The 18,118-nt window shown below is 30.6% G+C and overlaps 1 protein-coding gene across 1 annotated transcript in view; it reads right to left on the bottom strand.

Moving 5' to 3' along the window:
- LOC145292223 (transport and Golgi organization 2 homolog) overlaps positions 1 to 18,118 on the bottom strand; it is a 49,485-nt gene that overhangs the window by 13,308 nt on the left and 18,059 nt on the right. The window contains exons 3-6 of the mRNA XM_080138547.1: positions 15,895 to 16,014; positions 12,346 to 12,463; positions 7,509 to 7,573; positions 366 to 522 (exon numbers count right to left, since the gene is read on the bottom strand). Of these exons, the coding sequence (XP_079994673.1) occupies positions 366 to 522; positions 7,509 to 7,573; positions 12,346 to 12,463; positions 15,895 to 16,014 (460 nt within the window). The remainder of the gene's footprint in view (positions 1 to 365; positions 523 to 7,508; positions 7,574 to 12,345; positions 12,464 to 15,894; positions 16,015 to 18,118) is intronic.

Below are 18,118 nucleotides of genomic sequence, written 5' to 3'. Positions count from 1 at the left end.
TATTCTTTGACGCTATGTTACCATTAAATAATAATTTAAATTTTGGTTGTAGATCATGCATTTCCTTGTCCAAACATCCATATCATTTGTAAAATTCGGATTCTTTGAAGTACCATTCTCATCTCGAGTGTGATTCACCCAATGTTTCAGTCAATGTAACCTCTGACCTTCTTTTGCAAGAAAATCAGAGCCATCTGAAAATTGCCAAATGGCCTCCCATCTCCATTTGCATGAAATTAAATTAAATTAGATATAACCCATATTACTCACCAAAATTTCTAATGATCAGTCAATTAGTTTTCCACTTTACACAAACACTTTATATATAGACAGATATGCATTAGGATGTTTAAAATTATACTAACCTTTCCTCACTGGCCAACAAATCAAATAGCGCTGTTTTCAGGGTTTTTTTATCCTCCACTTTGGAGAATTTAGCAACTATATCTTGGAATATTTTTTTACCTGCTGTCACCTTTTTCCAAGGTTTTGTTCGTTCGGTATTGCCAAAAGCATATGTACCTACATTGGATGAAGAGCACAGAGAAATCAGTGAAATTCATTGGATTATATTTAGTAGAAATGATAAAAGAAATTACATTTTTAGTTTTACAGGTTTTAGTCAGCAAACGTACTTCCTAACTTCCAGCATAGCGACACCAGAAGCGATGACAAGGCAAATCAGTTTCTTCCCTTTTATTGTTCTTCAATATTTTTCTATTATCAAGTGATTTATTGAAATAAAATATAACAAACAGACATTAAAAAGCATACAATAAAAATTAACAAAATTATACAGATAAAAATAATACAATTAGTCTTTATTTATTTGCTCTTTTAATAACAAAATTAAAAAAATAAAAGTTTTTTTATTTTATTTGAAATCAAAAAATATTTATTTTTAGTATTTTATTATCACTACGAGCAGTGCAAAATTTTGTTTTAAACAAAATCAAATAAAAAAAAAAAAAAAAGACAATTCAAAGAATCGTTTTCGGCATTGAAAAATAGGCACAAATTTTTTTTATTCAAATACTGACTCCGATACCCTGAAAATTTCCAATTTTTCTGATTAATCATCCCAACACTAATGTGTGTATATATACATATATATATATATATATATATATTAGGGATGTACCGATTATCAAATTGGCTGATTACCGATTAATCGGCCGATTAATAGGTTTTCTAATGCCAATTTATTAGCAAATTTTGTTGTCATAAATGATACTAATATTAATTATATTGTAAATGAAGACAAGTTACCTCCCTCTTTTGCTTGCCAGTGAAAATTTATCGAAGACATGTATCATCTACAGCATATTATCAAATAACAGGCATGACACGTTGTTAACATGTAGACTTTTACAACTGCACTCTCCTTTCTCTTCCTATCGAATTAACATTATTATTTTTTACTTTAAATCACTGCCAAAGAAAATTATTACTTCATCTTTCAGTTTTCATGTTGAGGAATTGTACAGTAAATTGCGACGATGTGCAAACCGAAAACTAAAGCATTCTTCATCAGTTATACTATTGTTCCTCATTTTCGGGCTCTTGCTACCATTACATATATATTTTTATTTTTTTGGTTTAGATAATGTATAGTTTATTGACATATGTAAAAAGTTAACTAAATAATGACAACAACCTTCAACCAGTATGGCAACCAGTTTCTGCTGGAAGTATTTTGATGTCAATCGCAAGAATAAGAATACAGCTGTCAGCAAGTTATGTCGAATCATCACATCAAAGGACGGCAAATCAGCAAAATCTTTTACAATGACTAATATGTTAAACCATCTTAGAAAAGTTCATTTAAAAAAAAAAAAGAAGCAAACATTGCAGATAAGAAAAGAAAGCACAATGAATATTCATGGACAGACATTCCAAAAACTATGAGCCTCCAGTGAAATGACAAACTACTATAGAATCAATATTGGCCAAAAAGAAAGTTTGAAATACTAATGACCACAAGTCACAAGAGATATTCAATCATATTCTATAACATCTGAGATTGGGTTTAATAGGCTTATTACAAAACTTAGTTCAAATTACAACATTTCATAAAAAAAGTACTTCAATACAAAATAATTTTCGATACATTTACAAAAGTAAAACAAAAACTCAATTACCTCTTGCTGAAATTAGCAGCATTTCATAAACAAGACACTTAGATAGCTACAACAGATAATGCTTCGTTTCAGTATTTGACAGGCTATTAGCTATTAAATGACTTTGACCAGTGCAGAGCTGTGCTTAGAGTGGTTCTATTCCCTATTGTAAACACAGGTGCAAGATTAAGTGAAGAATTGCACAATGTTCTTAGTGACTATAAAATCTTCAATAAAGTTTTTTTTATTCTTGTGGGATTCAAGAGCAAATATGGTTACTGATGTCAGAGAATGTGGTTTAGAATCACTATCATACATTGTCTGTGAAGACAACCATTACATCTAACAGAAATAGTCTCTCACTTAAATCGCTTCTTATTAGCAATTAGCAAATTAACTGAAATACAGGATCAGCTTTATTTTGAAAAAATGAACTCATTCAAGATGTGACCACACGGTGGAATTCAACATATCATATGCTGACAATAAATTAAGAACAATGAAAAGCTCTTGTAATGTGCACTGCTGATAAGATTTCTACCATAACAACTTACTAAAGATTTTCATCCTATCTAAAAACTTGTGTATGTCTACTTTCCTAGGCCCTTGATTCAAATATTGATTTTAAAAGATTGGCATAAAAAATTGGATTCTACATCTGCTTTCCACTGATGATACTGAAGCCGAATCAGCAGGATACACTACCTTGCTGAAGGTGAAGAAGCACGAACGTGTAAATTACAACATGTCTTTGAAACCAACTGACAAAAAAATCAGTAAAAATGCCACAAAAGATGCTTTCATTACTCCTATTATAAGAAGACAATAAAAAGTAAAAGTACAATTATTTCTAATTAAATTTCGGCCTTCATTTTTGAAGTGTGAAAAGTGAGCATCATTTATAATAGCAAAATTGCACTGATGGACAATTTTTAAAGTATCATCAAGGGTTGTGGAGTCAAAATCAGAGGGAGTCTGAGGTTTTAGTTGGAGTCAGAGTTGGATTTCTAAGAGTACAAGGAGTCTAAGTTAGAGTCAGAATTTTTTATTCAACTGCAACTCCTTAAGTCCAATAAATTTATATTTTTATATGGTTTTCCTGTTTGGTTTTACCAGTTGCACAATTTAGCAGTTTTTGTAATGTCTTGTTCTTATTTTTTGAGATATATCATATTTTGTACTGTACTGCAATGCTTCTACATCATCAAGATATTTCAGTCCATTGGATCACTACAAATCCTGTCTGTACAGCTGTTTTCATTTTGGTTGTGACGTTACACAGGATCAATGAAAATTTTGTCTTTGAGAGCACTGTGAATTACACTGGATAACAATCAGATTGTAATCTGAAAGTTATCCAGTTCCTGAATCAAATGGAATTTGGCAATTGGATTAGTCCAGGATCGATCCGGAATTACAATCTTATCCAAAAATTGGGCCTAAATCAATAAGAAGCAACCCATACTATTATAGCCCTTTATAGTTTTTAGCTGTTTTTCCTTTGATCCTCTTTCCATAAAGGCAGTACTATCATCAAAAAAATTTATCCTCTGTATAATATGCATCTTTACTCCCCTCTTCTGATGAGAAGCGTTTGGCTTCAAAATAACATGGCCTAAAGAGGTTTCCCTATCCCTAAATATTGTATTCCCTTTTGAACTGATAGCATAATCAAATTTCATTGTAAATTTTTTATTCCTTTGTTATCTTAACTTATTCTATGAAGCTGGTTAAGTGTATATGTGAGTATATTTATCATACAAGTGAATGTTAAACGTAAAAAATTATATACATGAAAAGTATTTATAAAATGCTTGCTGAATAAGTGTGGAAGGCTGGTATATCTATCTGAAGAATAGATTTCCACATAGGTATCAAAGAGTCGAGAGTCAGAGTTCGCATCCTAGGAATTCTAGGAGTCAGAGTTGGACTTTTACCATCCGACTCCATAGCCTGGTATCATGAAATAAAACTGAATTAAATAGCAATAAATATAATCCTGAATGATTATTATGCCTTTTTTTTAAACAATTTCAACTGCAACTTACTTCATTATAAGTCGATGAAAATGCTGATATGTTCAATTTTAGTGTCGGAAATAAGTATCAAATGTTAAACATATACTAATTTCAAAATCGCACATCACAAAAACTGTTAAAATATACAGATCTAGAATATTGCATGCCTAATCTATACATATTGTAGAATGCTATACCATGTACTTCTAAAATAGTATGCCCAAGACAATGTAATAATTTTATGTAGTGTTTTTCACTTTGTTCATCATAGCAATGTAATCAAGTAAACGTACATGCTTAACATTAATTTAACTTTAATAAAAAGAGAGCTGCATGCTATCAACGATAGAGTTCTTTATACAATTGGTATTTCTGTGCAATTCCGTTGAATTCTTTGCTTGGCACTGATGATTCGTCCATTCGACACGGTTTCTTCACCTCCTTTCCAGTCAAACACAAAGAGAAAAAACTTCAGTTGTCCCTCTTCAATATTTGTGGTACAAATCACTTGTTTTGTATTGTTTATTAAATTGTTAGGTGAAAGTACAGACGAGTTAGAAAAATACCTTCTCCTCCACATGTTAAGAAATGGGTTTCCAAAAAGTACTATTATTTTTTATTGTTTTAACATAATTATTTTAGTTTTGTATTGGCTTTGCTCAAGTTGACGTGATTGTTTGCAAATAATTTATTTCTGGTTTATACGGACCGTTCTGCTTTATGTTGAATGCCCAGAAAAAGTCGCTTCTAATTAATGTTTACCAGTTTTAAAATAAGCAAACGAACTTGACTGTTTTTTTTTTCAGAATAACAGAATTTTTTTTAACTGGTAAACATTAATCAGAAATAACTTTTTCATGGAATATATGTGAAGCAGAATGATTCTTTAATTTTTTAATAAGAGATTCATTCAGTTTTTTCATACAAGAATTTGCGACGCTATAAAATTCCTACCTTAACAACTTGCCAATGGGGACTTGTTCAAAAAAATTATCCAGTTGCTGAATCCATTTGAAGAAATCACCAAAGAAACAAGTCACAGAACTTCAACCATATCGATGATAATGCCTACAATTTTAGTTTTGAGGTTATTTCTTTCAAAAGCTGCCCAATCTAATTCTGATATTTCTGACTTTAGTGGAATCCTTACCACTGCTGAACAATTCAATGAATCAATGGAAACAACATTTTCATCCTATTTAAATGATAAAAACTTGTGTGCCTACTTTCCTAGATTAAAGATTCAAATTTAAATTTCAAAAGAATAACACGGAAAACACTGGAATTGGATTCTACATATTCTACTGATGATAATGAAACAATCAGCAGGATACACTTCATCAAGCTCTGTTGAAGGTCAAATAGATCAAAGTGAAAGTAAAACTATCTCTTTCAAGCTCGTTTGATGAATTAGCTTCGAATAAGCCTACTGTAACAAATGAAAACTTAGAGCAGGTAGAAGCTGAGTTAAACATGGAGGTTGTAACTACAACAAAAATACAAGAATCACAATCTAAACTCAAAAGGAGTAAATCCCTTATGGTTAAGTGAACAAAAGAACTTGACCATTACATAGTTTTACAGCTACTTGTAAGAGGTGATGATCCATTTCAGTAGTGGAAGTAGACACAGGAGACTTTACCACTGCTGAGTAAACTGGCTTCAAAATATTTAAGCACACCACCTCCATCTGTGGAAAGTAAGAGGCTCTATAGTACAGGTGGTAATGTGTATAAACCTATGAGGAACAGGCTGTGTCCTGAAAATGGAGAATTTCTAACGTTTCTACATTACAACTTAAAAGTATTCAACTTTAAATACTGAGAAGACTATGAGAGCAGAGGAAGCAAACAGCTAGAATAGAAGAGGAAGTAGAGCACCAGCAGTTTATAATTATTCACTTGAAGAATTACAATTTTTACTTTGTAGTTGGTTTGTAATTTCTTTTTTCCTATCTAATTATTTAAGTATATTCATTTAAGAATTGGAAATTGTACTTTGCATTTTGTAATTTTAGTTAATAAAAACAAAAAGCCATAATAGTGACCAGACACTTAATTAAATGTTAAGTTGAATTGGTAGTTACTATGTTAATGTGTCCAAGCTATCTGATGAGTCATTTGGCAGTGATGAAATGATTTAAATTTAATAGGAAAGAGAAAAGTAAGTAATCGGCCGATTAATCTGCAAATTTGTCGATTACCGATTAATCAACAGAGTGGCCGATTAGGCCGATTACCAATTACCTGTCAATTAATTGTTTTACCCCAATACATATATTCTTGGTTGTTTGTACATGTACAAAATGGACAGTAAAATTATATGGATCTTATTATATTAGTACATAAAAATAAAACTATTAAAAAAATATACACTGTCTTCTGATGTAAAGTTTTATTCTCTATGAGATTGCTTCGAGACAGTTTTGATGCACCTGAAAAACTAATACATCATTACCAAGTTTATTATTTAGCTGAGCAGATCAAATAAATCGGCATAAATATAAAAACAAACAAACAAACATAGATACAAAAAAAACTTACTGATGGAGATTTGGTATCTGTTTGTCTGAAGTCGAAATATACTATTACTATCTTTTAATGTGAGATTCAGTTTACAATAGTATTTCAAACTAAAGTACTATCTTCCAATGCTCAATTCAAGGGGAGGATAGTGTACTATCTGATCTGCTGTAATGATAAAATCTTCTAAGGCTTCCTTCCTTTTTTTTGAAGGGGGGGGACAGTGTAGTACATCTCCAGTTATCATGAAACCCTCTTCCCAAGCATTACCTCCTATTTTCTTTAATAGCAGATTTGGCAACTATCGGTTATTTTTAGTTAAGTTTGGTCTGGCAAATCATCATGTGGTTTCAGTAGGACAGAGCTACATGCCAAACAGCACATAATATGATCAATTTACTGAGAGAAAGATTTAATGGATGAATAATTTCATAAAATGGATCTGTCATCTAACCACCTTGTTCATGCCATTTAACCTGATTCAATTTTCTTTGGGGATATGTAAAATCCCATGTCTATGCTGATAAACCAGACACAATAGACTGTTTGGAAAACAACATTCAATGTATTATTGCTTAAATACAGCCTAATTTAATGCAGAGAGTTATGAAAATTGGGCCTTTAAATTACGCTACATACATGCAAGTTGTAGTGGGCATATGTCTGAAATTGTACTTGAATTATAAATGCCAAAACTTCATATTTGGAATAAACTACATATTTGCATAATTAAAATATTTTTCTGTGATTTATTTTAATTTAAAGTTCTACAAACACCCTTTAATAGAAAATTAAAAAAATTTTACCCTGAAAATTTTTAAATAATATTTTATTCAAAATAAACTAACCTGCTTTTAATTGCTCTGGCTCATTGCTTTTGCATTTATTTGTGTAATAGTAAGTGGATTTAAGCCTGAAATATAAAAAAAAAAAAAAAAAATATATATATATATATAGTAGAAATGGTAATTAATAAAACCTGAAGAAAGTGCTCAATACTGTTGTAGAGCAAATATGCGTTTTATTTTTTATTACCATATTTTCTGTTAAGTTTTTTGGCCGTCTTGTAGCTTCTTCAGACTTTTATAGAAATGTTCATTTATGGTGGAATGAAATGGTGAATGGTGTCAGGTGCGAGAGAAAAGCGGAAAAAGGAGATGGGAACAAGGGGGAGAGGTGGGAGGGGGTGCTTGGTATGTCGGTAATGTTTTAGTTTTGGAGTTTAAGGACATTAGGTGGTTGTGGGAGGTCTGGGAAGTTTATCTCTGGTGTGGCTGAGGGCATAGGGATACATGGAGGGGGGAGGGAGATATGTGGGGGGAGGGGGAGGGAGATATGTGTGTGTGTGTGGGGGGGGGTTACTGTAAATTTCGAGTCCTAAGGTTTAGGTTGTTGGCGTTTCGTTGGTGAGGTGCATGTACGCATACATGCATTTGTTTACATGCCTAGGCGGAGATGTATGTGTACAGCTGAGCGTTTCTTTAAGTATATGTGTGTGTATGTACGCATGTGTGTGCTCGCATGTGTGTGCTCGCGCGTACAGCCGCAAGCTAACCCTCTCCAAGCACATAACAACAAATAAAAATCAAATAGATAAACCGAATCATAGCCCTCCCGCCTCCCAACCTAAGCGAACACCCAACAGGTCAAGACATACTTATCAAGAAATTACCACCTAGGTGTTTGTGTCGGGGGGGTAAAATAAAAGAAAAATTTTGGTAGGTAAGTATGAAAGATCGAACCCGAACCCTTGAGGCAAAGTTGGTAATTAAAGTGTGAAAAAAAAAAAAGCGCGACGTTAACCACTAGGCCACCACGAAACACCAACGGAAACACGTTTGAATTTATTTAACTATTTAGAATTAGCAGGTGCCTGTTTTTAATTACTTAATGAGGTCAACTTTGACTGCGGGGGTAGTATTTTATTTACTGCGGGAACGCTTTTTTAATTTTTTTTTTTTTGTTGTTTCCCCAAGATGTTGGGGGGAAACCAGCTCCCCATAAAAAGGGGATTGTCCAAATTGAATAGCAATTGTCTGATATAAGAAAAAACTCCACATTGATCAAATCTGATTGCTTTCGAACATTTCCAGCGATCGCGACCGAAAAAATACCACCAGAATTAGTATCGCTTTTATTATACGAAAAAGCTTAATCCACATGCGACGAGTGAAAAATGTTGAATATTTATCTTTTCAAAGTCAAGCAAATTAAATAGACAGGCGAGCTCCATTGTTAACTCGGAGATATTATCATTTATATGTGATGTAAAATGTTTTAAGAAGTTGTGAGCCGACCAATCGCTTCTTGGAAAAAAGCCTTTTACAGACATACAAAAAAAGCGGACATACATACATACATTTTCGCTTTTATATTTATAGATAACCTTATTAACTTAATATTTTGTATTATTTAATTAATTACTATTTATTATTTTTATTTATCTATTTATTTTAATTTAATTATTTTGAAAATCTTACTCTAAGAATAAACTTTTTTTCAACATATAATTGTTATATACAAATATTCTTCAATCAAGTTTCAATAATTATTTCCCAAACTAGTTAAATTGGTTAGTACATTTTACTTAACTTGAATAAATCATACTTCCAATTGTATTTATTTTTAAAATACACTAATCATATAATAATTTATTATTTTAATTAATTAAATGAGTATATTAATTAATATTTAATGATTTAATTCTAATCATGCCCATATGCATTTTATTTTCTTTTAATGAGTTGATGGGTGCTATTTCTTTTTAGGAGTTAAGGGCAGAATAGATTCATTGATTGATATAATAATTAAATGAATGATTTTGTCAAGAATTGTGCATGACAATGTACTTAAAAGAATAAATTGTAAGATGGTCAACATCCTGAAATTTAGAATACAGACTTTATCATATATATAAGAGGAAGTAGTTAAAAAAACACTTAGAAAAAGAGTTAAAAACATAATTAATTTGAAAAGGAAACACTAAATAAGTGGATCGTCCTTAATCCGCGGAGTTTCGAAGAAATACTTTTTTTCTCATCAGAGGGTAGAATTTAGCAAAGTGCGGGATCGGATTTTGCTTTAGTTTTGCTGCTTTGGGATGAATTTCGCTTAAGGTTTTTTTTTTACTTGATTGTCTCTCTTGTGGCTTTGCCAGGTCACTAATATATCCTTCATTAGACTATTCTTGTTTTGTACTATTCGTATAATAAACCTTATTGTGTTACTCAATCATTGTTCGTACAATTCTTCCATCTCAGATTATTATTTTGCTTATATTTAAATTCATTAAAAGCAAAGTATACATCTATAAGTGTTTTTTTTTTATCTAAATTTTTCAAAGAAAAACAAATTTAAGTGGAACTGAATAAGTGTCACTCCAACTTATAATTTGTTTTTTTGTTTTTGTTTGCAATTTTTTCAGTGGATTATTATTGATTGGACACTAATAAACCAGATTATCTAAAAAAAAAAAAAAAATTAAAAAAAAATCATTATTTCTACATTTGAAAGGGATGCTCACTTTTTAGTTACAACATTTTAGTAAATCGATCCCCCATTTTTTTCTCTATTTTCTAAAGACGAAGTTAATGATTACACAAACATGGAAGTTAATTATTGCCCTTTGTTTTTTTTTTTATTGTCTTTTTTTATTGCCCTTTTTTCTTCTTTTTCTTTCTTTCTTATTTTTTTTAATTGGAAACACGTGAGAATGAAAAAATAGTATGGCTACTTCCAGAAACTTAAGATGGGAATTATTGAATAAATTTAATGAAGCACCGATATAATATGCTTAGGAGAAACAATTAATACCACAAAGCAAGGTTTGCTCATATGGCCATGACAAATGGCCATGTTAGCAAAATTTATAGCAATTAAAAAAACTTACCTTTCATCAAAAAAGAAACAAAAAGAAGTAAAAAAAAACAAGAAAGTTTATTAAAAATCAAAAAAAACCTCATCTCTGATAAAAACAAAATTTTTTTTAAATCCCACAAACTCACTTTTCATCAACAAAAAAATAAGTAAAAAAAAACTTAAATAAACTCATTTTTCATAAAAAAAAATGAAAAATGAAAAGAAATATAAAAAAAACGAAAAAAATAATTTTTCTTCCGTTTTTTTGAGAACCAAAATAAATATTTCTGAATTAGAAATGCAGAAGGTTCATGTCATTTTTATTTTCTATTCTTTACAGTTTTGATTTTCCTGCATGATTCTTGGTTACAAAATGGGGGATCGATTTACCATTGTAACTAAAAAGTGAGCACCCCTTACAAATGTTGAAATAATGATATTTTTTTTTTGTTTTTTTGATAATCTGGTTTATTAATATCCAATCAGTAATAATCCAGTGAAAAAATTGCAAAAAAATGAACAGAAAGAAAATTTACGGGGAGTGGGGGGGGGGGGAGATGATGCTCGTTCAGATCCATCAAAATTTCTTTCTCATCAGGTGAAACCAGTTACTTAGTAATAAAAACTTTGACTTCAATTATTAATTTTAAAAAGATTATAAAGTTAGAAATATTCTTGTAAGAGATCCCAAATCCTTTCCATAAGAAAATATAACTGTTCTATCAAAAGTTTGATAGAATCTTACATGTTATAATTCCAAGTGAAGAAGGGAAATTACAACAAAAAATAACATTGAAAAGAAAGCAAAAAAAATTTGTTATGCATCGGCAATTCCACAGATATATTGTGAGGTGTGGTAGAACATATGAGGTTTATCAGGGCACAAATTAATTATACATTTCAAGTAGTAATCATTCATTCGAATATTAGATCAGAAATCAAAAACTGTTCAAATTGAATATAGCAACTATAATAATGTTCCTTCTCCAATATTGAGCAATTGTAACTTGCGACAAAATAGAAAGACCCTCTATCACTACTATTGTCTATCATAGCCATGATGCTACTCAACTACATACTTAAGAAAAATTATGCTGGATACACGTTTACAGAGAGAACAGAGAATAAACCACCTAATGTATATGGATGACCTGGAACTATTTGCAAAATGAAATGCAAAACAACTGATAAATATGACCAGAATATTCAACCAGGATACTGAAATAGAATTCAGGATGGAAAAGAGGTTCACTGCTAGAGATGAAAAGGGGAAAACTAGAGACATCAGAGGGCATGGGACTGCCCAACCAAGATGTGAAAATGATACCTACAATTATTTACTGCTGGAAGCAGACACTATCAAATCTACAGAAAAGAAAAAGAAGATTGTAAAAGAATATGTGAGAAGACAAAGAAAACTATTAGAAACAAACTGGGCAGAATAACTAATAAGGTACACCAGATCCTTCATAGGTTGGTCTGAAGAAGAACTTGTACATCTTGATCTGAAGATTTTTATTTATTTTTTATTGTATTTTGGATAATTTTCCTAAAAACAAACAAAAATTAGTATTTAATCATGTAATACATTTTTATTCCAATTTAAATTTAATTAGAATAAATATTTTTAAGATAAAAAAGCATTTAATTACAGAATGTTTTTAATACTTAAAATCATTCATGTCAACAAAAAATTTAAAAAGAGATTCAAACTTACTAAAAATTCTACCTGACCTGGTAAATATATATATAAAAAAAACATAATGAAACAATAAATTGAGAGATTGTCATGCGACAACTTTTGGAGATGAGATTTGAGATACTTACTTGAGATCAAAAAGTACTAAACTGAACAAATTGAATTGGTCAGATTTTTGAGCGATAGCGTTGATATATTTGTTAATATCTACCTCTTTGTTCATTATATAATCAGAAACAAGAACACCTGAAAAGCAAAAAACATATATTTAGGCAAATTAAGAGTAAGCGATCAATCTTACCACAATGCAATATTCTGACTTTGTTGAATACTATCTGGCTGTTTACTGTTTATGCTAACCTAATCGTTATTAATAGAACTTAATTCCTTTCTTATGCTAATTCCTTGTAGCTTGGAGGTTGAATACCGGCCTATGAAGGCAAAGATGACTTTGCGATTGGGTTTGAATCACCCCAAGCTGGCAGTAATAATCATTACCAACATTGATGAGAACATGAGTTTGAAACACCATGTCTGTAGGTCTAAAAAAGTAATTATTGATATTTATTTAAAAATATCATCATTCTATATATATATATAAATATGAAATAAAGTCGAATAGATTTTTAGAATTAGACCAAGATAGCAATGCATTTGACAAATCTACATTTTATTCTGACTAACCAATGATTTATGTAAATTCTCAATCTGTTATTTACAAAGTAAAATTCAAAATACAATCTATTTCACAAATTACATTTCTTTATGTTAGATGCTCTTCCTGATCTACCTCAGTCTTTTTCATTAATATGTATATTTAAAACTGTACAGAAGGACAGAAAACAGTATGGCTGACGAGAGCCTAACATTATTTACCATTAACTGGTCCCCCTTATGTTAGGCTTGAAACCGACGGTACCAATGTTTTTTCTGACCTTTTGTATAGTTTTAAATAAATAGATATTAAGCTCTTATATTGAAATTTTTTCTTTTTAATCAAGCACTTTGATGGAATTCTTTCCCAAAAACAGTAAACATATATATATGGTGGGTCTGAATAGTCTTGAAACAAATGTAACTAACGATGAAATACAATATTTGTTGCTATCAATCTATTCCTTGATGTCTTGATTTTGTTAAAACAATATATATATATATATATATATATATATATATATTTTTTATTACATTATCAAGTTAATAAGGGTTACAGAAAGAGGAATAAGAGAGAAGTTTTTTTCAGTCATCGCATTTCAAAGCTTCTCGTCAGAAGAGAAGAAAAAGCTAGCATTACACAAATGTAAACGTAAAAAAGACAACATCAACTTTGAAAATATTCAGATTAGAAATGGAAAAATTTTTTAGATTAGAATTAGAAAAAATTTTGATTTCTGTGTGCGTGTGTTCAGGGGGGGGGTTAATGATGGGGATAAAAGAGAGAAGAAACATAAAAAAAAACAAAGGTTAGAAAATAAAATAAGAAAATTTTTTTTAATTAATTAATATAAAAAAATTTCAAAATCTTTAAAAAAAATTATTTAAAAATTTTTTTTTGAATTTCCAAAAATTTTCAAAAATTCAAAAAATTTACAATAAAGTTTTGACAAAAAAATTAAATTATGTATAATACAAATCTCACCTGTTTATTTAAATGTATGTATGTTTGTGTCTGCCTAAAACTTTCGACAGACGCGACGGATTTTCACAAGATTGGTATCGTTTTGAAGTTCGACCCTTCGAATGACAAATACCAAAAAATTGGCTAAAAATATTAATTTCTTCGCCCTCAACTGGGCCTATTTCTACAAGGAGGGGTTGCTTTTTCCGCTGGTATTTTCGATTGACTAACCTTAATTTAAACCTCTGCCACTTCTGGCTTTGCAATGGACACAACGGCAAAGATGTCATGTTTTTTTTTTTTCATATTCTTTTCCTCCTTCGCAGTATAGGTTCAAGCCTGCCTGTCTGCCTACTATCACTTTTTTTTTGCTCATCACACACCTCCAAACACCCGGGCAATGCCGGGCACCCAGGCTAGTAAAATATAATAAATAAATTACAAAAATATAGAAAGACAGGTAGATAGATAATTGATATAAATTGTTCTTTTAACTACAGACAATCATAAGATAAAGACTTCCTTCTTCTTTAGGGGAATGGCCTCAGCAAGAAATAAAATGCCTGATATATTTTGAACATTACAGATTTCTTGATGGTAGACTAAAACAATTGTGTGGTGCAAAAAAATTTATTTTTTTATGAATTTGTGAGAATTTTATTCCCTTACATTTGATGTGGTATATGTGATATTATATATTTGACCGTTTTGTTACTGAATTTTTCCTTGTACCTGATATCGTTTCTAACCATGTCTGATTGCCCACTCACTATTTTTCTTGTTATATTTTACTTATGGAGGTGCCTTCAATAAATTTCCACTTTTTTCGTATGGGCACTTTTATTGATAGTGCACACATGAAACTCTAGTCCCCTTCGAAGTAATCTCCTCCGGCTGCAATGCACTTGTACCATCCCAACAACTTCTGAAAGTCCCCATGAAAGTTCTCTTGTGTGAGCGTATTAATGACCCTCATCACAGCTTCTTTCATCTCCTCAATTGTCTCATGACGATATCCTCTAAGGTTTTCCTTAAGCTTAGGGAATAACCAAAATCACAGGGGTCAAGGTCTAGACTAGAGGGTTAGGGTGAGGAACTGTCTTGATGCCCATCTTGGTCAAATAGTTTGTCTTTCTGATCTTCTCTGAGAACTCTTGAGACAAACTTACTCCTCACACATCTCTCATTATCGCTCACAGACGCCCTACCTTCCTTGAAGCCCTTATGCCACTCAAAAAACTGATGCTCGAATCATGCAAGATGGTTCAAAAGCAGTCTGAGGTATTCCATACATTTCTGTGGCATTTTTTCCAAGTTTGAAACACAAGTTTATTGTATATTGTTCTTCTAAAGTGTCCTTATGTCCAGATTGCATTTTGAAATTCACAAGCTGTGACAATCGGGCTTTAGTAGGGTGTATTCCAATTCCTGCTGTAGTTGTTCATTTGAACCTGAAAGCATAAAAATTTATCAGCCATTTCATAAGATGTATAGCAATAACATAAGGGTCTACTATAATTTTAAATACCTGTACAAAAAGTCTGGAAACTTATTTAAGGCACCTCGTGTATACTCGTGACGTCATCATTGTGAACCCAGGTTCTCTTCATCTGCTGATAAACTCACTCGAATCCCAGTATTTATGTAAAAGATTTATGAAATGAAATCTCACCAGCTAAGAGGAAATAATGCGAGTCATATGGTTTTTGCTGAATTTCATTTTTGAGGAACCTTGAGCTTTAAAAGTGTCACTCAACATAGTTCTCATTTATATAAGGATATAAAATAGCTGCGTTTAAAGCAGATTTTGATTTTTTTTTTCAGCAAACTTAATTTTTTCTTTTTTTCAGCAATTTTGGATGTATATAACATCCAAATTTGCTATAAAAAATAAAGTTTGCTGCAAAAAAAAAAAAAAAAAAAAAAAAAAATCTGCTTTGAACACAGCTATTTCATAATTTTTGTTTTTATTTTGGTAAAAAAAAAATTCTGCACCTATTAATTACTACTACTAATTAGTACTACTACTACTACTACTACTACTAATTCTACTACTCACCTCTAGACAACATGTTTTCTTTTTGTTCCTTCTCTAAAATGTTTAAAAGAATTCCAATCTTTCCTTGTCGGTTCATCCCCAGCCATGTACCACCTTGTCTTCCATTTTGTAAATCAATTCCTGCAAAAGACCAAGCCGAATAAACAATGTTCACACAAATCACGTGGAAACTTTCCTAGGTTTGTTTTACTATACACATAGATTCGAAAAAGTTGTCAAAAAACAAATATATAAAAAAATAAATGTTATCAAAGGAAAGATAAGTTACTTTTCTACCTAACTGGATAAGTTTTTAGTGTTTTTATTTAATGTAAAATGTTTACTCAGTTGGAATAATATGCAGTGTTTATCAGTATATTTGAAAAAGACAAATGTCAGTGTGCTCGTTGTTGAATACGTTAAGTTTCGGAAAATAAGTTCAAATTAAAAAAAATTATTCAAAATACTGTTAGAAACCAACTCAATATATGTCAGCCTATGTCACGGTAACATATATTGAGTGAGTTTCTAACAGTATTTTATATAATTTTTTAGTTTGAACTCATTTTCCCAAACTTAATGTATTCATCAGCGAGCATGCCGCCATTTGTCTTTTTAAAATATATCGATAAACACTGCATGATTTTTGAACCGAATAAACATTTTACATTAAATAAAAAACACTAAAAATTTATCCTGTTAGGTAGAAAAGTAACTTATCTTGCCTTTGATAACATTTATTTGTTATATATTTGTCTTTTGACAACTTTTATGTATCTATGTGTATAGTAATACAAACCCACTTTCCTTTCATCATTGCCTTTTTTTATACCACAAAAAATCCTATCCAATGCATGTTAACAAATACTAAAAAAAAAAAAATTGACAATGTTTGTTGTAATATTTTTTTAGCTCCTTACATCAAGTGGCTTCATGTTTTGTCCAGGGTGATTTGAAAAAAAACACAGATCCAGAAAAGCTTAGGTCTCTGCTAGAGCTGTCACTACTAATGACTCGTTCAGCCTTGCAACTAATGGTAGGACGATTAATTGGAATTGTTAATCGTAAAAATTGTGTATTTTGGGGGAAATCAGAATCGGAATCGCATCATTAAAAAATACTTTAGATTTACGATTCTTTCATTACGATTCTCTTATATTTTTAAGTTGAACTGTTTGTTGAAGTGAGATTAATGCTGTCAAAAATTTATAATAAAAACGTCATAGAATTTTTCATAACATATTTAATATGATATACAAGAATTTTATTAACTACCTTAAAGGTAATCTTTATTTATCTGAATGAGTTTTCTTATTCCGTCACATACATAGGTACTGTTTGTCTGTTTTGAAACTTTGAGGTCCATGATTAGTTATCTGTTTGCACTGTTGTGAAACTTTAGGGGCCAAGTTTATTTATGTATAAAACAGCCTAACTATGTCAAGTCCCTGAAAAAGTTGATGAATACTTAACCTTTAGAGAAAAAAGATTTTACAGTGTGAATAAATCATGTTACAAATCAGTGTTTTTTCCAACTAGTGACTAAAAAAAGGGGGGGGGGGCGCTTATCTTTTGGCAAGTTTTTTTTTTTACCGACACTCTTCCATTAGTAAATGAATAAAAAATCTCATTAGTAAATGAAAAATGTCTTGTCAACCTTTATATTTTTTTAAAATAAAACAAGCAAAGTCAAATTATTTAAACAATAAAAGGTTTAATAGAACAATATATGTACTTTCTATTTTCTGAACGAAGGCTGTTTCAGGAAATATTTCTAAAACTAAAGTGAAACTGATCACGTGGTATCAGTTTGCAAAACTTAGTTGGTCGGCTTTTTTAAAGCATCCGAAAACAAAAACGTTAGAACTACATATTATGATGGTTCCGTTTAAGGTCTTTTGAAAACTACAAAAGAAAACAATCATTTTGCTATCTGTTAAATAAATGTGGTAAGTGAATTTAATTTTTTTTTTCATTTAGAAATTTACATTTCATTAAAATATTCTGCGAATGAAGCAATTAAACATTTCTTTTGGAACATCTTTGCACAGCAAAAACAAAAAAAATAAATGTGAAAAATTTATTAAAAAAGGAAAAAAGTTTAACTTTTTTTTTTTAATCCTTTGAACCCTAACTTTGCAAACTAAGTAGTCACTCAAAGCCGTTCAACTAAAGGACTGTATGGGCTTGGTTTACATTCACCGATGCCTGGTATCAAAGTCGTGACGTGAGCATAGGTAAATGT

This window comes from Euprymna scolopes, chromosome 2 (assembly GCF_053919585.1).
Source record: "Euprymna scolopes isolate OS-2025 chromosome 2, ASM5391958v1, whole genome shotgun sequence".
Taxonomy (NCBI): Eukaryota; Metazoa; Mollusca; class Cephalopoda; order Sepiida; family Sepiolidae; genus Euprymna; species Euprymna scolopes.
This window is presented reverse-complemented; position numbering and strand designations above follow the sequence as displayed.